This window comes from Rhinolophus sinicus, linkage group LG01 (genome assembly GCF_036562045.2).
Source record: "Rhinolophus sinicus isolate RSC01 linkage group LG01, ASM3656204v1, whole genome shotgun sequence".
Taxonomy (NCBI): Eukaryota; Metazoa; Chordata; class Mammalia; order Chiroptera; family Rhinolophidae; genus Rhinolophus; species Rhinolophus sinicus.
The window spans coordinates 47703201-47725763 of NC_133751.1; the positions used below are offsets into that span (position 1 = coordinate 47703201).

Sequence of the window (22563 nt, forward strand, 5' to 3'; positions counted from 1 at the left end):
GAGGGAAAGGAAAGTGCGGACTTAAGATATTTACGAGGAAACCTGGACTTGATGGATTGTCACTGACTAGTTGTGTGACTTAGGCAAGTTCCAACCTTTCTGAGCCTCAGTTTCTGCATCTGTAAAGTAGGTTGGTAATACCTATAGTTATTTGTGTCTCTACTACTTAGGCACAAAGCTTGGTACAAGATGACACAAAAATCATAGCTACTGCTGTTATTACTGTACTGTAAAAGCTTCACAAATGCCCGCAGAATATTCTGTCAAACTTGGGATTGAGCTGCGTCATTTCCTTCTAGGGAGGAAAAGGATAAATGACAGTGACTCTGCCAGAACCGATCCCCAGACACCCCACGAGGAGCGGCAGCGCCGGCCAGGGTCAGAGCGTGGGCCAGGGCCAGCCCCCTCCCCTCTCCGCCCCGCCCGCCCGCCCGCTCGCTCCCGCCCACATTTCTGCGAGCTCCGCCCCCGGATCGCGCGCGCGCGCGCGCCGCCGCCACCGCTGCGCGCACCCCGTCCCGCCCCTAGTGGTGACGTGCGAAGCCGGGCGGGCTGCACCGAGCTGTGTGCTTCCGCGGGCTCCGGGGTCGCTGGAGCTTCGTGGCGGGGCAGCTCTGCAGGGCTTCGCCCGCTCCCTCCGCCCCGCGGTGCGCTCCCCCTGCGCGGCCTGCGCTTCAGCTGGAGACCAGGGAAAGGGTGAGTGTTGGCGGGAGCGGGATGGGACCGGCCGGGTGCGCGCTCCGCTCTCCCGGGCTTTGTCTGGGCGGGGGCGGCGCGGGCACGTGCGCGCCCCTCCCCCACCTCTCCGGCCGCGCGGCCCGGGTTGCGGAGCGGAGGGAGGGGCGGATGACTGCGGAGGGGAGAGGATCTGGAGGGGGAGGCTGGATCCAGGCTGAGTGTGTATGTCCGGGAAGTGTCCGAAGCGGGAACCCGGAATTTGGGTATGTCTAGGGGGGACTCCTTTTCTAAGGGGCGCAGCGCTTTCTGAGGGATGGGGGTTCCTTGAGCTCCAGTGGCCGGAGGTTTTAGGATGCTAAGCTTGGTGGCCTGTGATGGGATTGGTGGTGAGATTTGGCCCCAGGACCAGCAAGTTGTGGATTTACCAACAAGAATCCTGGAATCTCCCTCCAACCTGTCGCCATCCTAGCCGTCCTCCTCCCGCTTGAAGGATGAGTAGGATTTAGAAACGTCGGAGGACATTCCAGGGATGGTGCCCAAGTTAAAGCAGCGGAGGTGTGAGACAGTGCGGGGTTGGAGTGGAAAGCGTGGGAAAGTGAGTACTTGGAAGAAAGGCTGGTTTGGTGGGTTGTGGCCAGATTGCAGAAGACAATGAGGTTTGTATCATAATACTTGTTTTCTGTTACGAATGTACTTACGTTAAAAAATAGAAAGTAGAGAAGGAAAATATCACCAGTAATCCTACAGCCTTGGCACATCATATTTAGAGTTGATATGGTTGCTAGTAGTTTCACCTAAGCTTATAACAGTTACAGTTAGAGATTACCTACAATTTTCCATTCCCTTTTCTCCTTAGCATGTAAAAATGCGATGTAACAAATAGTGTTCAGCAATATCATTTCCTCTTTCTTAACAACCAAGTAGCAAGTATTCATCATAGGAAAATTTAAAACTACAGACAAGCAAAACGAGAAAAAGTACCCATAGTTTTCCTGTCTACAGATACTATCATTGAGTGTATATTTTTGGCTGTGTATATTCTTTCAAAGATAGGAGCAGATGATGCCCTGGTTAGGAATCTGGTTTCTATGGGAATCCTTTGAAGATTTTAAGTATTAGTAAGTAAGGAGCATAATCTGACAGAAGAGGGCAAAAGTGGAAACTAGGAGACCAGTTAGGATGCTGTTTGCAGTATCTTGAACTAGGTCCATGGCAGTGGAAAGATTAAAAAAACATTTTTGAGGAAGAATGAATAAGACTTGGAAATGGATTGGTTAGGGAAAGGAAGAAGTCTTTGCTTTTCAGTATTTGTTTTTGAGCAACTGTGAGTAGACGATGCCATTTACTGAGAAGAATGGAAGAGAGAACTTCAAGGTGGGAAAAATCATTAGTTTTGTTTTGGACGTATTAAATTTGAGACACATATTAGTTTTGAAATTGTTATGTTGACGAGGCAGTTGGATATACAGGTTTGGAACTCACAGAAGAGAGACTAGAGCTGGAGATAAAAATTTGGGAGTACGTACTCAGTTATATGGATGATATTCCCATTTATGAGATGATATGATACCACACAGGGGAAGAGTATAAATAAGTGAAAATCAAGTCTCAGGCACTCCAATACTTTGAGGTCTGGTAGAGGAAGATTGAGCACAGGGCAGAAAGAAAGAGTGAGTTAGGGGGAAAAGCAGGAGACTGGTGTCATGGAAGCCAAGAGAGGTAAGTGTCTGGAAGATGGAGAGTTGGTCCTCTTATCAGTGTTTCTAAGATGTTTAGTAAGATGCTCAATTGGATTTGAAATGGAGGTTACTGGTTTTGGTCATTGGTAGTACTTACTATCCAGAGGTCTAAGGTGGAAACCACATTGGAATAATTGAATGGGATTGAGGAAATGAAGACAGTGAGTGTGAATTAGAAAAAAGAGTGCCTTCAAGACACCTTATTTCATCTGCCCCCAAACTAAATTTGATAGATAAAAAATGGTGTCTTGTTTAATTTTTCCATTCCTGGATTACTAATATGGTTGAAGATTTTTCCACATTTATCGGCCATTTGTGAATTTCTGTTCCTGTCCTCTGCATCTTTTTATTTGTTGGTCATTTTCTAATTTATTGTTAAGAGCTCTTTAGATTTTAAAAATATGTAGCTTGACATAGTGTTTGCAGAATTTCCCCCCTTATGTCACCTACCCCCACCCCCGAATAAATGTACTTATTACGTATGCTCCATCAGGAAGGACGTGATCGATAATGGAAAAAAATGTACTTATCATTTAACTCTTATGTATACCTTTTTTAAAATTGTGGTGAAATACACATGACATGAAATTTACCACCTTAATCATTTTTAAGTGTATTGAATACATTCATAACATTGTGCAACCATCACCACCATTCATCTCTATAACATTTTTCATCATGTTAAACTAAACTCTACACCCATTAAACAATAATTCCCTATTCCCTTCTTTCCCCCCCAGCCCCTGGCAGCCACCGTTCTATATGAATTTTAGCATAGGTTTCCTATTTCTGCAGAAAATGTCATTGGGATTTTGATAGGGATTGTACTGAAGCAGTGGATGGCTTTGGGTAGTACTGACATTTTAACAATATTAAATTTTCTAATCCATGAACATGAGTTGTGTTTCCATTTATTTATGTCTTTAATTTCCTTCAGCAGTGTTTAGTAGTTTTCATTGTACGAATCTTTTACCTCCTTGGTTAAGTTAATCCCTAAGTATTTCATTCTTTTTGATGCTATTATAAATGAAATTATTTCTGTGATTTCCTTTTGATATTGGTCATTTGACTTTGTATTCTGCTACTTTGCTGAATTCACTTATTAGTTCTAACAATTTTTGTGTGGAATATTTAGGGTTTTCTCCACATGCAAGATCATGTCCTCACATACTAAAATGCCTTCGTATGCAGTGGATGCACTATAATTTGCTATGGACTGTTTCCAGTTTCTTATTATAAAATGTATAGGAAGAGGAGAACTAACACTTAAGTTGTAGATCTGTGAATACAGCCCACATGTGTGGCCATCACCCTGCCTCGAGAGTATTTCCGTAGGATACGTGTAGATTCTCAGAAATACTTGATCTCATTCGACCATAGATTTTTATTTGAGTCTTCAGTGTCATTTCCTTAAATTGTCCCCATCTCCCTGCCTTAAACCTGCCCCCTTTCATTCTGTTTTCTACACAGCTGCCAAATGGAGGGTGAGGGTTGATGCACTTTTTCCTCATAGAAGACAAGACTTGTGAAGCAGATTGTTTCTGTATCATCAGTTCTGTGGGGGTTAGAAAAAAAGTTTTTGAAGGCTGGAGTGCACTTGATGGATGAGTTGGAATTTAATTTGATTCTTTAAGGATGAAGAGCATTTTACTAAGTGGAGAGAAAGTAGAGGTGAAATATGAACCCATTGGAAGGTAAACATGAGGTGTTCAGGCATGTGAACTTTGATGACTGCAGACAAGGAGAAGTAGAACTAGTTTTCCTAGGCAAGGATTGTTTATTCTGTTTATCTGAAGAGTGAGCCAGAGTTATGGAGACATTGGTGATTTTTATCTATTTGGAAAAGTTAGTTTATTTTAGAGTATACATATACTTTTATTGAGATACAATTAATATAATGTAGAATTCACCATTTTATCGTGCATAATTTGGTGGTTTTTAGTATATTCACAGGTTGTGCAGCCATCATTACTGTCTAATTCTGCAACTTTTCCATCACCCTAGAAAGAAACCCCATATCTATTAGCAGTCATCAGTCTCAGTTGCTGCCTCCCTCCCCTCAGCCCGGCAACTACTTTTTGTGTCTGTGGATTTGCCTGTTTGTGAACATTTATGTACAAGTTTTGTATAGACATATGCTTTTGTAAGCAACCTAAATGTCCATTAATAGGTGAGTAGATAAATTGTGATATATCCATACAATAGAATATTGTTTACCCATTTCTCTTGGGTAAATACCTAGGGTTGGAATGACTAGGTCATATGATAGGGTATGTCTAAGGTCTTAAAAAAAACTGCCAAACTGTTTCCTAAAATGATTATCCCATTTTACGTTCTAACCAGTAGTGCATGAGAGTTCCAGTTATTCCACACTCTCCGTAATTGTGTTCTTGGAATATATAGAGAAGTAAGAAGAAAACAGAGACGTAAAGGCACCTGTAATCTGTCTCCCGGATTAGTCCTTTTGGCATTTCCCTCCTCAAAATAATTCATGTACATGGTAAGAAAAATCAAACATCATAGTCAGGAAGAAAAATGAAAGGCAGGCTCTTCGCTGCATCTACTGTGAGGATGCAGACCATTCTCAGCAGTCAGACTGGACGTCCCAGAAAACGTGGATGTCACTCCGCAGAGACCACAGTTACTGTGAAGGGCCCCAGAGGCACTTCGATCACATCCATGTAGAACTCAGTCTCCCTGGAAAGAAAAGAAGAGGCTCCGGTGACAATGGTGGGGACATAGGAAGGAACTGGCTCCTGTTCGCACTACCTGTCACATACAGAACACGATCGAGGGTTACATTGGGCTGCCGAAACACGATGCGGTCTGCGCACGCTCACTTCCCCATCAACGTTATTCAGGAGAATGGTTCTCCTGTTGAAATCCGAAATTTCTTGGGTGAAAAATATATCTGCAAGGTTCGCATGAGGTCAAGTGTTGCTTGTTCAGTATCTCAAGCCCAGAAAGCTGAGTTAATTCTTGAAGGAAACGATGAACTTGTATCAAATTCAGCTGCTTTGATTCAACAAGCCACAGCAGTTAAAAGCAAGGATATCAGAATAATTTTGGATGATATCTGTTTCTGAAAAAGGAATAGTTCAGCAGGCTGATGACTAAGATCTAAGTTGTCCAGCTACAGAAACACCGAGATGTCGAGTGATTCCTTAGACTCTTTTGTGATATTTTAAAGATGCAATCAAAGTCATATATTGGAAAAAAGAAAAAGAAAGGCAGAACCACTACCTAGAGGCAGTTATTTATTGTTGGTTTTTCTTATTTATGTTCTAGAAAAACTTAAGTATATACCAACACTTCTTTTGTCTCTTTTTCCCCTAGTTTACAAAAGAAGGAATCAAAGTATACACACTGTTCTGCACCTTGGGTTTTTTTTCACTTGACAATTTATTTTAGAGGTATTTCCATATCAGCACATTTCTTTTTAATGGTTGCATTACAGCCTTACAGTGGTACAATCAGTTTTGCTACAGGAAAACACAAACTTGTTCCAACGCATTTGATATATTAGGGAACTATTTGCGTATAATATGAAGTTCACATTTGCTTACACGTGATTTCTTCTGCAAGAAAATATGGATACAGGAAACTGTACCCTGCTGAACTGAACCATGGAAGGGATACACAAGCCAAGCCGCACACAGGCTACACCTCAAACATCCCCCAACGACCTCAGTTTACTGCTATGTTATGAGCCACACCCTTCCACGTCTGGTGTTGATTTTAGATTACCCTCCTTTACCACTTGACCGTAACTCTCAAGCTGCAACCTCAGTGCCCACTTCCACAGCAAACCTGAGGTCTTTTTCAAGGTCAAGTGCCATAGTTGTGGCATTTATGTATTTCTTAACCATTTAACGTGTAAAACTGCTGCAGTTATTGGGCTCCCATTTGTTATGTCACTGGTATAACTTTTTTGAGTGTTGTACTTCTAAATTCCAATTTTGCAATAAGCCTTGTGGTTTTTAGTATAGAGTTTTACACAGTGTGGTGCTTTTTAGGAATGCATACGTCACATAGAACTGATTTACTCCATAGTAGGAACGTACATGATTTCTTTTTAAATCTTTACAGTTTTATTTTTTTAAATTGTGAAATATGTCATATATACTAAAGAGCACATATAAGGAAGTATATTTTAAATAATAATAAAGCAACAAATTTCTATTTAGCCACCACCCACCTTATGAAACAGGAAATTACTAATATTTTTGAACTTCCTTGTATTCCCCTCACTGATCGTTTCATACTTTTTTGAATACCTGAAATATTTCATAATAAAATTAAATTTAAAAGTATTAAAACTCTGTGCCGTCCCACCCAACTGGTCTTCCTAATGTTGATTCTCCACCTGACTGCCCTGCCGCCCTGCCAGTGGACGCATAGTACACACATACCTGGGGTAGGATAATCTGTAAATGGATTTCTGTTTGAGGTTAATATATATTGGATTTATCATTATTATTTTTTATAGTGTCTTTGTTGAGATTTAACTCACGTGCTATAAAATACACTTCTTCAGTGTTTTGGGATTTTTTTTTTTTTAAAGTATATTCACAAAGTTATACACCCATCACTATTGAATTCCAGAAATTTTTCATCAGTAGGTATGTTTTTGTAGATATGTAGATCTTCTAAATTAGGTAGTATTGGTCTAAAGAACACACAGTTTTCTAAAAGATGTCTTGGGCTTTAAGGTGCTGGTTTCCTTTGTAGAATCTTAGCTCCAGATAGAAAGGTATGCAATTTATCCCCATAGGATTGATTTATTGTCGATTTGAAAGCTCCAGTGAAAAGTCCCTATTTAGCAGGATGCAATATTTGGTTCGATTTATATATTCTCAATGACTGTCCAACAATTTTTGACACAGTCTTGAAATGGTTCAGCCCCTTCTTTCCTCTCCAACCTGGATGTGTAGACAAGTTTTGTTTCCTTTTTGCTTCTCTTAGAAAGCTTTTACCACTTCACAACTGAAACAACAGGATTGTCGTATGAATCAGAACTATCATTTTAGACAATTCCAATGATCTGTGTCTGAAAGGAGCGCCACGGAAGTCACTGGAAGGTTCTATGGCTTTCCTTTTGTCAACCTAAGAATTTACCTGAACAGCCACAAAATGCTTAAACATCCCTTATGATTCACTTTGTCCAGAAAAAGTATGTCGAAGTGAATGGGGTAAAGGAAGAGTAAAACTTACCTGAGGCCCGCTGTCCAGTTCTTACACTGATGAGTAGAAGCAGTGGCATGGATAATTTAGAATAGCTCTCTTATTCCTCAACCCTTTTTCATGCTGTTACTTTGTAAGATTAGAGACAGTACTAGCCAAAATGGGTCCTGGGGCTGACCTTTGTTACAATTGCGATGGTCTTAAGCAGTTTTATTTATCATAATACGAAAGTAGAAGTTTTGACTGGAAAATAGATAATAAGTAATGAAACTATTTTTTTTAGTTCAACTGCCTAGCTTTTTTATTTTGCTCGGCTCTATACATGTCATATTGGGAAAGGCCCACATCATCAACTGAATGGCCCACATCAGTTGGATGCTAATGCTCAAACTCTATCAGCTTCCCACCATTCTGGTCCAGTGTAAAATTGTGCTTATTTTTACTTAAAATTCCAGATGAGTAGAAGAAACAGATTATGTTGGCCAATTAGTGAGAGCATATTAAAACAATTTTGTGTATAAGACCTGGCTTAGGATAATTAGGATAGATTTTTTTTTTTTGTCAGTATCAACTTTAACGAAAATTGGAACAATCTTCTCTTCTTCCTTTTAGATTTCCCTTAATCTGCGTCTTTCCTATGATAGATTAGTTCAGATTGCTTGTAGTGTGGAAAACAAGCATAATTTGGGGGAGAATATTAGCTGTATATATTTTCAGTTACCTATATCAATAAGAGATGACAGTTCTATGGGTAATCTTCAAATAGAGGAAAAAATTTAAATTGATGTTGAAATATATTTTGATTCTTTTGGTAGGACTTCTTTATGCCTACTGATTTTTCTCAGTATAATATTAAAATGGATATGTATTCTTAGAGTGCACATTGGGTAGTCTTTGGGAAGCCCTCATGGTGTTGGGGTAAAAACTGTTGCTATTTTTAATTTGCAAAATGTAATTCATGAAATGGGTTGTATTTATTTGGATTACTGAAAGTTGCTTGCATTAATAAGTTCCTAAAGGTCTAATATTACACACGTTGTCGTGCGGGAGACCCTGCTCACTGTGCCATTTGTCGTGCGGGAGACCCTGCTCGCTGTGCCATTTGTCGTGCGGGAGACCCTGCTTGCTGCGCCATTTGTCGTGCACGGAGGCCTGCTTGCCGCGCCATTTTTCAGGCGGGCGGCCTACGGGGTCTCTGCTCCCGCTCCCCACGCAAGAACGCAGGATATGGTGAGGCCAAAAAGGAACACCCACGGAGCCATAGGTAGGGGAGTCATACCACTATGGTCTTACTGGAGGCTGGGTTCACTGGACGCGCGACCTGCCGTCCGCCTTTCCGCCGACCGACCGACGACTCTCCTCCACTCTCTCGACCCTGTTCTTCTCCTCTCTTCCGCTCTCCTCGGCTCTGCTCGGCTCTTCGGCAATCCTCGGCAGTCCTCGGCTCTCCTCCGTAGCCGCAGCAGTTATACCGGCGGCTAACCGGCCACAACCAACAGCCAATCAGCCACAGCCGAGCCACCACCTTTCCACATGAGGCTGAGAGCCTGTAAACTACTTTCTGGGGCTCTGTCCCCACACACGTACAGTGCAAATTATCTTGCTTCTGGATCTTCCCAGTACTTTCTTACTGGCAGTAATCTAATCACCTTCTGGTTATGATGCACTATTCTTTTAATACCCTGCTGGATTGGATTTGTATCTGTATTCACAAATGAAGAAACTGATGTGTCATTTTTCTCTGAGGATGCCTTTTGGCCACATCTCCATATATGTGTCCTCGTTGTTAAGTTTTTAATAGTCTGTTATTTTAATTTTGAGCCATGACTTATTTAGAACAGTGTCTTATTTTCCATAGCATAGTGAGTTTTTGTTAATAATTTCATATTTAATTTTATTAGGATCAGAGAATATGGCTATAACATTTCCACATTTAGAAATAATTGAGACTTTCTTTATATATACTATTATGTAATTTTAATACACTTTTACAGATGTTTCAAACATTCTCTGCTGGGTTCAGAGTTATGTATCTGTTAAATCTGGCTTGTTAATTGCATTGTCTGTATCATCTGTATTTGTATCTGTTGTGTTTCTTTATCTTTTATATTTCTGAGAGAGATGTATTCAAATTCTAGTATGATCGTGATTTTCTTAAATTCTCCTTACATTTCTGGTTTGTTTTATATTTTGTATATTTTAACACTACGCTTGTGTCATTTAGTGTGTAAGACAATCTTTGTGATTGTCTTTTAATAGTAACATCTTTATTATTTTTTGCCTTAAATTATTGTCTGTTATTAGTCTTGCTATGCCTGCTATCTTTGTTTTCATGTGTCTGTTTATATAATAACTTTGCACATCTCTTTATTTTAAACATTTAGCTATGGTGCCTTTGAAAGTGTAGCAATATCAGCAATACAACAAGTACAGTATTGTGGAAATACCATAAAGCTAGTGTAAGCTAGTAGTTATACCATGTTTCCCCGAAAATAAAACCTAACCAGAAAATAAACCCTAGCGTGATTTTTCAGGAAGACATCCCCTGAACATAAGCCCTAATGCATCTTTTGGAGCAAAAATTAATATAAGACCCGGTCTTATTTTCCGGGAAGTCCAGTATTCCCTGTGGGTATTTTGGCATGTATTTTAGTTATTCATTTATTTATTCAGCAAATAATTTATTGAGAATTTCCAGGGACTTTGTAGGGGGAAGATGGGGAGAGTTATGTTGGATGTACTATGTCAGGGAAGGCCTTCTCTGACATTGTAGGCATTTGAGTTGGGATCTGGTAAAGCTAACCTAGAGGAAGAGTATTCCTACAGAAGGAACCTTAAGTCCAAAAACCCTAAGGAAAGATTGAAGTATATTTGAGGAACAGAAAAGAACCAATGTTTCTGGATTTTAATGATTAAAGATGGAGAGGGAGGCAGGGCTCCATTCATGTAAGATCTGGTATATTATGTTAAGGAGTGTGATTTTATTCTAAGTGTTTTGGGAAGCAATTGAAGATTTCAAGCAGGAGATGACATGATCAGATAAATATGTTTATAGTCCTTTTCTAAATTGAGGTATAGTGAAATACACAGATTTTAAGTGTTTGGATGGATGAGTTTCATGATTGCATATCCCCATGTAACCCACACCCTCATTAAGACATAAAATATTTCTATCACCCCAGAAAGAGCCTATTCCTCTTCCTAATTGGTCCCTACTACGAGCACCCCAACTACTCTTTTCTTTCACCATTTATAAATTTGTCTGTTTTAGAGTTTCATGTAAGTGGAATCCTTTAGTATGTACTCTTTGACGTCTGGCTTCTTTTATTTACCATAATGATTTTGAGATTCATTCTGTTGTTACTTGGATTAGGAGTTTTTTTGGGTATACCACAGTTTGTGTACTCATTCTCCTGTTTGGGTTTTTATAGACATTTTTGAAATGTCATTGGCTAGTAGAGGAGAATAGATTGTAGATTCCGTCATTCAGATATTGAATAAAGGAACACTGGCTGTCTTGTTTAAAAAGGGGAAAATATTTTGTTTGAAATGAATATAGAAAGGATAGGGCCAAAGAACGATAAAATCATTAACATTTTAGGAGCATCTGTGTGTTATGGAAGCAGATGGAAAATGATTGTGTTGCCTTCCCCATCCCCCCCCCCTTTTAAGTCAGATGGGAAAAGTTGTCTTGACTGAAAGCACAAAATTCAGTAGTTCTAATGTGATTCAAATGCCATGAGCATCATAGAGTGTTATGTTGAAAAGAGACCTCACATAGTACACAGCAGATTTTTCAAGGACCTTAGTTACAAGTACTTACTCCTTCCCCCAAGACGTGGTAGCTGTAAAACAGGGTTCTAGGACTGAGTTCTAGGGTTCTAGATCTTCTCTGAAATGAGAACTAAGACCTTTTATTAAGAATTTCTAGTCACTTTATATTACATAATTTTTGTTTTTAATTACACAATTTCTTTTAAAAATTATTTTTCTCTTGCATTGATTTCAAAGTAAAGAATATTGAAAGGTTTTGTTCATTTTGGGGTTTAACCTTTTTTCAGAAACTCAGACTTGTTTATGCTATTTGAATGGGTGTAATATAGGGTAGTGTTGCTTTCTTACATTGTACATGGGAGGAAAATGTGTATTTTTAAAGTTTAAATTGACAGCATTTGGTGTTGTTTTTTTTTAATGAGGCTGTTTCAGTGAGATAAAAATTTTAAATCGGAAGAATCAGCATTACATATATTTCTGTATTTGGACTTGGTCCCATGGTATGGAGAAAATTCTTTCTCATAGACAAATTATAAACAGTAACAGATTTTTTTTAACGGTTCGCAGTACTATGTCAGTATTCTTTTCAGTTCCATCTGATTCAAAACCTAAAGAGGATTAGTAGGACATTTCGTTTCAGAGTTGAATCTGACAATATCTAACAACTGCTCACATTTCCTTTTCATAAATCTCAAAGCCAGACAAGAAGAATCCACAACTTGATATTACCATGGGTCACTCGTTGCACATTCCACTCACTTCTTTATTACATCATGATGAGCATTGCCTCAGACTGTGCTCCAGCCTTAGTTAGCATGCACTTGAATGGGGTATGTGTGTACTTCAGTATTGTTCTTGCTAGACTGAAGCAGACCTGAATTACTTAAAAATACTTAGTACGGACCTAAATCTTCCTAAGCATGTTGATCGGAAGCTCAAATCTGTGCCCCAAAATGATAGGTGAGGCTTGCTTAAAGGGCTGCGTGAAATAGGAATTACCTTCACAGCACAATTTCACCCATTGATGGTTTGTTTCTTCCTTACCCACCCAAACCCCTCCAGCACCAAATTCTTCTTTTCCTCTATTCCTCCAGTTTTAGAGCAAAAGTCAAAAGAAAGTTTTACTTTATCCCTTAAGTGAGGGGAAAAGTAAAATACCGTCTTCAAGGATCCCCAGATTTTCTGGGGAGGAGCCACTGTCATTCTTGAGATTACTTGGTGGGGGTGGGAGGAGAATATGCAGGGTGTGAAATCCATAGAATGGATGAGTGAAGATGATGCTGGACTCACTCATCTTTACAGGTAATCCCATAAGACTCTGGGCAAACTGGAGAACACAGGTGCTCCCTAAGGAAATGGTTTGACGCAGAAATTGATTCGGAGATCTGCTGGGATGTATCTACCTCTGATTTCAGGTTTATCAGAGTAGGAGGTGGTTTTTTCCTATCTGCATTAGGAAGAAGGAAGTAGGTTTATTGAGTTTCAAGAACGTATGCTTTATGTAATTGCCCAAGATTTTTCAGGTTGTCTAATACTGGTAGCAGACTAAAAGGATAAGGCCTTATTCTCACTTTTTATAAGCTTTAAAAACAGAAAATCAGTTGGATTCAGGGCCTCTACAAAAATACTCATTTATATTCTAAATTAGAGCAGGTAGATAATGATGGTAAATAAACATTAAATGGTTTGATTAAGGATGTTTATTAATGCTGAGGGTTTTTAGAACATTTTAAAGCTTAGGAGTATTACACAAGATAACAGTTACAGGCAAAATGTTCTCTTAGTTGGGGTCTTCATAGACATATATCATTACATAATGAGTCTTCCAGCTGAATCAAATGAGTCTATCTCTGGGATGGGTGAAAGAACTGGACTAAGAGCCAAGAGACTTCTAAATTAGTATTTCTGTTTTAAATATGGTGAATGAAAAATAAATATGTTTGAGTTGACATTTTATTTTATTTATTTTTATTTTCAAACTTTTTATTACCTCAGTAAATACACACTGTGTTTTTGCCTTTGATTAGGTAGCTAATCTCCGTTAGTGGTAGAGCAGAGGTTTGGAAATCAGAGCTCTTGTCTTTTCTGTGCCATAGATTAATGCTCTAAGGGGCAACTCATGTCACCACCCTGGACCTGTTTTCTTATCTGTGTATCAGTGGACCCTCGCTGCTCAATAAGGGAGCGACTAGCCATGGGGGGTTATTGATCCTTTGAACTGTAGTTAGTCCAAATTGAGATGTTTTCTAAGTGTAAAGTACACAATGGATTTTAAAGACTCAGTGGAAAGAGAAGAATGTAAAATATCTTATTGCTAATTTGTTTAGAATGATTATATTGTTAGAATGATAATATCTGGGGTACATTGATTAAATAAAATATATTATTCAAATTAATGTCACCCACTTATTACTAAAATGTAGCTGCTAGAAAATATTAAATTTGTGGCTCACATTATATTTCTTTTGCACAGTGCTGGTCTGGACAGCGTATCCTTCACTGACTCATGAAATATTAATAAGTGCTCAGTGAGACACGGTTTGGAAGAGGAGCCGTGGGTCCGGTAGCACTTTCTGCAGTGTAAATGTTCTATATCTGCGCTGTCCGATGTAGTAGGTACTGGCCACTGTGGCCAGTTCTGAAACGTGAAATATTGAAATGAGGAAGACAAGAAGAACTAAGTTTTAAATTTTATGTTAAAGTTAATTTTAATTAACTTTAAAGAGTCACATATGGGTAGTGGCTAATGTATCAGGATAGTGTGTATCTAGAAGATTTTTTTGGATTGTTTGATTAAAAAATTTGTATACCTAGGACTTGTTTACCATATGGCTCAGTTGTTAGTTTAATATAAGTGAATGGTTTGTGTTCATTATGATTAATAATAAATGATCAGTAACAATATTTATTGAGGACCTGTTATGTAGCAGGTACTGAGCAAGTACCAGAGAGAGGATTTGTGTAATAAATTATTTATTGAGATCTTAACTGTATTGCTCATATTTTGTAATATGCTTGATGGGTTGTGAATTCCAAGATACTGTGTGGCCTTACCATGTTTTCATCAAAGTCTGGTTTTTTTTCCTTTCTTTTCCTTTCCTTATGATGGCCCTTCTTTGAAAGCCTGGCCCTTTTTTAAGTTTGAACAATGTACTGCCTTGTTAAAGGATTTTCTCTTGAAAGGGAAACCCATGCTTTGTAACAGATGATGATGATATTTTCTTTAGTAAACTTTTGAAATTAGTTATGCTTTTGGCTTTAAAAGTGATATGAACATACACGTATTTACACAGATTTTTAAGTGTCAGTATTATGTCATAATCCCCAGTACATATATTTATAAGTACTAGTAGTAAGCGATGTTATTAATTAATTTATTATTGCTTCACAGTGAAGAACGGATGTCATCATGTCTGGAATCAAGCGACCAATCAAAGAATCCGACCCTGATTATGAGGACGTCTCTGTAGCTCTTCCAAACAAGCGGCATAAAGCAATTGAGAATTCAGGTAGAAATTCACCTGCCATAAGAAATTATTTCTTTGTTGGCACATGCCTCTGTGGGAGATTTATAGGAGCTAAAATAAGTGCATTTTCACTGCTGTGTATAATTCCAAGAGGTTCGTGAGCGGGATTAGCTAAGTGCTCTGTTTAATAGTAACATACTATGGTGGCAATCAGGTAGAAGGTGAAAGCATCAATAATAATGAAACAGGCAGTCAGTTTTAGCTCATTGTATGTGAAGTACAATCATAAAGTCTCGATATCTGTACTGCCGTGTACTATTGTGTGAGATGATTATATGGATTTGGGTTATTTTATATTAATAGTTATATATTATTTTAATGTATATAGAAAAGATGATGGTCTCATGAGATTTGTAGTTACGTGACTACTGTTGCTTAGGATAAGGCTAAAATTATTTTTAAATGCTAATTGTTTTAATTAGATGTTTCACCTGGTTCTCAGATATGGTAAGTATCTTGAAGGTGGTATATGAATGATGGAAATTTGGGAAACATTGATTGAGTTTATTCCTGCACTTGGTGCTAGTAGTTAAGGCTGAGAGGCATTCAGTTACTTGTCCGAGATCATATAATTCGTGAAAGAGCAAATCATCAACTACGTGTCCCATAATGTTGTAATCTATCTTTAAAAAGTTGCTAAATTTAAGTTTTTAAAACAAATTATTGCTGAAATTCATTACTGTTTATTTAAATAATAAATCTACATAAGTTAATACTTATAGCTGGGTAAGGAAGACATCAAAGTCATAGATAAGGGGTTACAGCTCCACAAAGATGGGGACCCCTGGAGTTTACGGGTGAAGAAAAATTCCTGTCTCTGTAAGTGCAGTCAAGTGACATGTACCCCCCAGAAGTCTTTGTGGACCGAAAATTATCAACTCTAATTCCAAATAATGAAAACATTTCACTGCAACTTTTCTCCCCATTTAGTTATAATTTGATTTATGAGGAAATGTCGTTTCCTTTCAATAACAAGCCAGATAAACGTGAGAGTATCTTAAACTTCAATCCATTACTCAAATGCATCACATGGCATAACTTAAAAAAAAAAGCAAGAATAGGAAAAAAGATTGTTTCAGTAAGCTTTGTAATTTCAGTTTAAATCTAATTTAAGTCCCAAATACTCAGCCCAAGCAGGGTTACATAAACAAGGATACATACAGTACCACTGCAAATACTCTTTACCTCAAATATGAGAAAAATCAGTCATTTGCCTCTAGGCAGACATGTCCACAAAAATGCTTATACAGTTACTAGTTTTAAATTGCCGATCTAATGGCATATTTTACAGGAAGAAAATGACATGGGTGATCAAAGGGTTGAAATTTTTTTATTTTTCATATACTCCAAAGCATGGGTGGTGACTTTTTGCATCTTACAAACACAGGATCATTTTACAAAATCCCAGGTTTTTCAAGCAGTCATTTGAGTCTTTTTTTTTTTTTATTCTCTCGTGTCCAGCTACATGTTATATTCTGATATTTTTAACTCTTCAGTTCAATATTACTTTGAGTCATCATCTGAATTCTGTCACCGACTGAGTCATTTTCTTTCCTTTTGAATTCTTTCTTTGCTCATTCCAGGTAGTTATGATCAGAAACTGCTGAATTGCTTGCTACATCCTTCTCTACAGAAGGGAACTTCCTGCCTTTTTATGAACTGCTCTCATGTTACTGATCTAGCTAATTCTTTACTTTCTTTCCCTTTGGGGCTATGAGTTTTCAGAGGTCACCAAATCTTTCTTTCAGAATCTTTATGGGATTCATTTTATTTTTTGGTCATTTTATTTTTATTAATTTCAAACACAAAAATTGCAAGAAGTACCTGTATGTCTTTTATCAAGGTTAATTCACCAGTTGTTTACATTTATCTCATTTGGTTCATTATTTTTCTCCCTTCCAAGTTTGCACGCGTGCACACATACACACACACACACACACACACACGCACGGAGGTATATACTTACCCACATCATTCTTTCTAAATCATTGGGAAATAAATTAGGCACATGTAAACACTTCTGTATAGTTTCTAAGGAAATTTTCTTATGTAGCCACAGTACAATTCTCAAAAGCAGGACTTTTTAACATTTATCCATTGCGTTATCTATTCTGTGGTCCACATTTAAGTTTTCCGGTTATCCCAGTGTTGTATTTTGTAACTGCTTCCCCTTCTTCAGGATTCAGTCCAGAATCACACAGTGCATTTAGTTTTCATATCTCTTTAGTCTCTTTTAATCTTCTCAATCTTTCTTGACTTTAATGTTTGAATCGTATAGGTCAGTTATTTTGTAGGATATCCTTCAGTTTAGGTTTGTCTGATGTCCCTGTGATTAGATTCAGCTTTTTTGGCAGGAATGCCACAGACTGATGTAGTCTGCTCAGTGCATCATATAGCAGGAAACACACTAGGTCAGTTTTCCCCAGTATTAGTTTTTTAGTTTCTTTTTTTGCTTGCTGACTTAAATCAAGATAGCCACTGGTTATTAGACCTTGGATTATTTTATGTTCTTTGTGTAGCTCGAGATGCTGCAGTGCAGAAGATCGAGACTATTATCAAGGAACAATTTGCACTTGAAATGAAGAATAAGGAACATGAAATTGAAGTCATTGACCAGGTATAATGATGACAGATTAAAAAAAAAGCGATTGAAAAAAAATCTATACGGGATGACTTGAAAAAAATCTATTGAAATAGAATCATGGTTTTTTCCGCCCTTTGCTTTTCTTTTAAAAAGAGCTTCCTTGTTTTGGGGAAAAAAGACATGCTTTTTGTTGTTGTTGTTCTTTAAATGAACTTGCAAGAAAAGATAAAGAAAAAAATTACCTGGAATTTCATCCCAAAAGATAATTCCTCTTTGCTCTTGTGCTCAAATCTTTGTGGACATTTCTCAGTGAATATGTATATATACACATAAATACACATATTACTATACCTATATACTCTTGCAAACCTTAGTTTTTGTCATTCTTTCAAATCTTTTGCCTATGTGATAGGTGGAAAATGGTCATTTTTATTTGTTTTTGATTATTAGAGAAGTTGAGGTTTTTTTGGTCATTTGCATTTCTACTTTATGAATTTTTGTATATATCTCTCCTGTCATTTCCATTTTTTAAAGTAATGAGTTAACATTTGTTTTTAGCGACTTATTGAGGCAAGAAGGATGATGGATAAACTTCGTGCCTGCATTGTCGCAAACTACTATGCTTCTGCAGGACTTCTAAAAGTTTCTGAGGTAAGTTTTTCTCATATGCAGTCATTTCTGGCCACCCATATTTGTTGTGTGAAGGGGAAATTAGTGTTGATGTGGAATTCCTGCCTTTGAAACATTTCTTATATTGATCTTTAGAATTCAAGAAGCCTAATTTATATTCCTGGGAATGTACATAAACTTGCTGTGCTCCACCATAATCCTTGCATCATACCTCTATGTTGTCAGTAATTCTAAAACATTTTTTTCTTTTTATTTATTCCCTCTGCTACTAATATTTAGCATTATTGTTAGGCTTTGCATTTACTTTTGCATTTAGCATTGTTGTTAGGCTTTGCATATACATTGTTGTTAGGCTTTGCAAAGCTGAGTGAGGCCCTATTCTAATTGGCTTTATTCCTCTTCACTTGATTATGGTTCTTTGGAGTAAGTTATACATTGATTGATTTTCCTCCTACCTTTTACTGCGAATGAATGGCAGTTTGTAGTTTCAGTAGATTTACCCTATTCAAAAAGCCCTGATTTTCCCCCCATCTTTTATGAAAATGTTCAAATACACAGAAAAGGTGAAATAAGCACCTGTTTATGCATCACATAGATTTAACAATTTTAACATTTTCCGTATTTGCTTTCTGATTTTATTTTTCTCTAAAACATTTGAAAATAAGTTCCAGGCAAAATGACCCCTAAATACTTAATTGTGTATTTACTAAAAGCCATTCTTCTATGTAGTCACAATACCTAAGAGAATGCTTCACTATTATGTGGTAACCCATCCATATTCAAATTTTCCCAGTTGTCCCCAAAATATCTTTTAAAGCTGGTTGTTTTGAACGAAGGTCTAATCAAGGTTCATGGCTATATTTGGCTGTTTTGTTTGTCTAGTCTCATTTTATCTAGAACTGTTCTCCCACCTTTTTTACCCTAGGATATTGATTTATTTGAAGAGACCACGCCCTTTATCTTGTATTAATAGAATTGTCCTACGTTTTAAATTTATTTTATCCCTTGGGTTATTGCTTCATTCCCTCTATTTTTCTGTAAACTGGAAGTCAAATCTAAAGATTTGATTAGATTAAGGTTACGTCTTTTTGGCGGTAATACTTCATAGGTGATGCTATATACCTCCTGTTGTTTCACATCTGGAGACGTCGTAATCATCTCGTCCTACTGTTAGTGATAATAAGTGTGATCATTTGGTTATTGTGAATACCACTAGATTGCTCCAATTATGAAGGATGGGGATAAGATTAAACTGGAACAGAAGTAGTTCTTGTTTGACGTTTTGATAATTTCAGTGTAACTTTTGTTCTTTTTAAAATTTGTTTTTCTTAAGGTTTTTTTTCCCATTAGAATTAGGTATTTCTTCTCTTGGCCAGTACTGGCTCTGTGAGAATGGGGGAAGGTGTGATGGCACACTGCTTTGCATCGTTCCCTGTGGTCTTTACAGACAATGGGTACCTGTCATGTTTAGGCTTTCATGTCATCCGTGGAGCTTTAGCATGCCGGGTATTAGTCACACTCCTGATGTTATCTTAGAGAAATCTGGAATATTGAGTTTACTCTCAGATAGATAGTTGTTCCTTTTACTGCAAGAGTTTGCATAATACATATTAGAGTCTGAACTACTCTTCTCGAGTTACCATTATGAATGACCACAGGCGTGGTGGCTTAAAACATCAGGAATTTATTATCTCATGACTCTGGAGGCTAGCAGTCCAAAATCAAGGTGTTGGCTGGGTCATGCTCTCTCTGAAGTCTCTATGGAAGAATCCTTCCTAGGCTTTTAGCTTCTGGTGGTTGTGGGCAATCCTTGGTATTCCTTGGTTTGTAGCTGCATCACTCCAGTTTCCTCTGTCTTCACATGGATGTTTTCCCTCTGTGTGTCTTCTTTCTTTTTCTGTGTCAAAGTTTCCTTCTTAAAAGACCACTAGTCATTGGATTAGGGCCTAACCTAATCCAAATGACTTCATCTTAACTTGATTACATCTGCAAAGACTCTATTTCCAAATAAAGTCACATGCACAGGTTCGGTGTTGGACATGAATTTTGTGGAGACAATATTCAACCCAAGGCAGATTCTGATGTCATTTGTCATGTGGCTTGCTATTCGATTCAACAAGATGGAGATCATGATCTAATGGCTGCATAACACAGGACTGTAGCTACTTTGTTTAAAGAGCTGGTCATTCACTTAATGTTTTGTTCCTTTTTTTACTATAAGCAGTTCTGACTTACACTATTTGATGGACTAGAAATGCACTGATTTTTAGCTTGTCATATTTTGATTAGGATTTTTTCAAGGATATTTAGGTATAGTTTTGTCTATTATGATCTGTCATTTAATTATTTTTAGTTTGCTGAAACAAAATACATTATAGCTCTAAAGCAGGGGTGTTCAAACTGTGGCCCGCGGGCCAACTGCAGCCCACGATCCATTGTTAATTGGCCCGCAACAAATTCCAAAAATATATTCAGTTTACATAAATAAACCAGGTGAGGCAATACGTACTTCACCTCGAGTGAGTGGCCCGGCTATTTGTGTATTTTACCGCATATGGCCCTTGGTGAAAACCTTTGAAAAAAGTTTGGATACCCCTGTTCTCAAGGTACCTTTATTGTTGAAATTCAACAACTTTGTTTCTTTGACTCTGAAGCACTAGTCTCTGGATTCTTTTCTCTTTCTGAAATAATTATTTTAATAGCACAATTTTTAAAAGCTGGGCTTCCTAGGAATGTACTACAGTGTGTCACATTATAACAGAACACACTATATATTGTATGCAAGTAACAAGATATAAAAAATTACCCAAGGCTTCAGTACTGGACTGAGGGCAAACTTTATATATCAGTATTAATCATTTTAAAACATTCTAGACTCCTTTTTGCTGCTACGTGGGAATCATTTAACATATGCCCATTTAACATATGCATATATTTTTTATCTTTATATTTCTACTGGAATGTTTTATTTAGAGCAGTTGATGTGTTTATGTGAAACTTATTTTTTAAGTCAAATTTTACTTTCCATATGTTACTATATTTTTATCTTTATTTTTTAATTTACCTTCAGAGGACTTTCATCTTTAACTTTTAGTGTTAGAACATTTGCATTATTATTTATCCCTCTTTAGTTTTGTTGGTTCAGACCACGTTAAGGAGTTTGGACTTTTATATGGGTGAAGGATTTTAAGCATGATCCTAAAATAGATAAGGGTTTTGGAAAGATCAGAATTTTGCCTACTTTTGGTGGATTTGATTAAAAGTTTATTTTGATTGCTTTTATTTTTGCAGGGATCAAAGACGTGTGATACAATGGTTTTTAATCATCCTGCTATCAAGAAATTTTTGGAATCACCATCTAGGTCATCCTCTCCTGCCAATCAGAGATCAGAAACACCATCAGCTAATCATTCTGAAAGTGATTCTTTATCTCAACACAATGATTTCTTATCTGACAAAGACAATAACAGCAATATGGATATAGAGGAAAGACTCTCAAACAACATGGAACAGAGACCAAGTCGCAATACTGGAAGGGTATAGTTGGATGGATGGGAGGGAACCAAAGGAGAAGGGAACCAGTATTTATTAGATTATACACATGTTACCTCATTGAACCTTCGTAGGAACCCTGGGAAATAATTATATTCCTTTTAGAAGTGGGGAAAATGAGTCTCAGTGAGGTTAAAGTTATATTTGTCCACAATTATCAGAATTGAGAATTAAACCTATGTCTTTCTGATTCTAGAATTCAGGGCTCCTGTGCATGGCATGACTGCTAGATGCCATTCACGTAGATATGAAAGAAACCTTGAGGAGCTGGCAATGCTGTGACCTTGTCCAAGATCTTTACACTCTGTCATGTTTATTCTCTCAAGAGCACTGTCTCTGCAGCATTGTCCTCTGTAAAACTATATTCTAAGATACTTTGATAACTGGAGGAAATTTGACAAGTAGTAAATAGAATTGAAAGATCATTTATTGCTCTTTGATCCTGCCGATTTGTGGAGTTGCCATCTCAAGCTGCTCTGAACTGCTTGGTATAATGTTTGGCTATAGAGAGGAGACCAATGGTTTTTCCCATACAGGTGTTCTGTGATAGAGGAAATTTCTAGTTTGCTTTCCACATACTCAGACATCAGGGATTTGATTTATTTTTGATAAAATGAAATTAAAAATTTTTCTGATTCTAAATTCATATGTGTTCATTGCTAAAAATTTTAAACTACAGAAAAGTAAAAAAGAATAGAAAAGTCATTCACAATGCCACCACTCAAAAATCAGAACTCTTAACATTTGGATTTACTTGTCTCTTTTCAGTATTATTTCTGGGCAAATACTGCATGTTTTTCTTTTTCTAATTAAAAAGAATTTAGATCATATGGTCATAAGCTTTAGAAATTTACCGTCTTTTATTTAATATGTATGCTCATGTTTTTTATGTAAC

At 37.4% G+C, this 22563-nt stretch overlaps 1 protein-coding gene across 6 annotated transcripts in view; it reads left to right on the top strand.

Moving 5' to 3' along the window:
• The first annotated feature begins 515 nt into the window (after nt 1-515).
• YEATS2 (YEATS domain containing 2) overlaps nt 516-22563 on the top strand; it is a 79063-nt gene continuing 57015 nt past the window's right edge. For 4 of the 6 annotated variants that reach the window (XM_074328635.1, XM_074328667.1, XM_019735813.2 and 1 more), the window contains exons 1-5: nt 516-696; nt 14767-14884; nt 17422-17519; nt 18045-18137; nt 21408-21653. In XM_074328635.1, the coding sequence (XP_074184736.1) occupies nt 14785-14884; nt 17422-17519; nt 18045-18137; nt 21408-21653 (537 nt within the window). In that variant the 5' untranslated portion in view covers nt 516-696; nt 14767-14784. Of the gene's footprint in view, nt 697-807; nt 942-14766; nt 14885-17421; nt 17520-18044; nt 18138-21407; nt 21654-22563 lie in introns of those variants that run through there. The other 2 variants (XM_074328641.1, XM_019735814.2) reach the window with 1 other exon arrangement.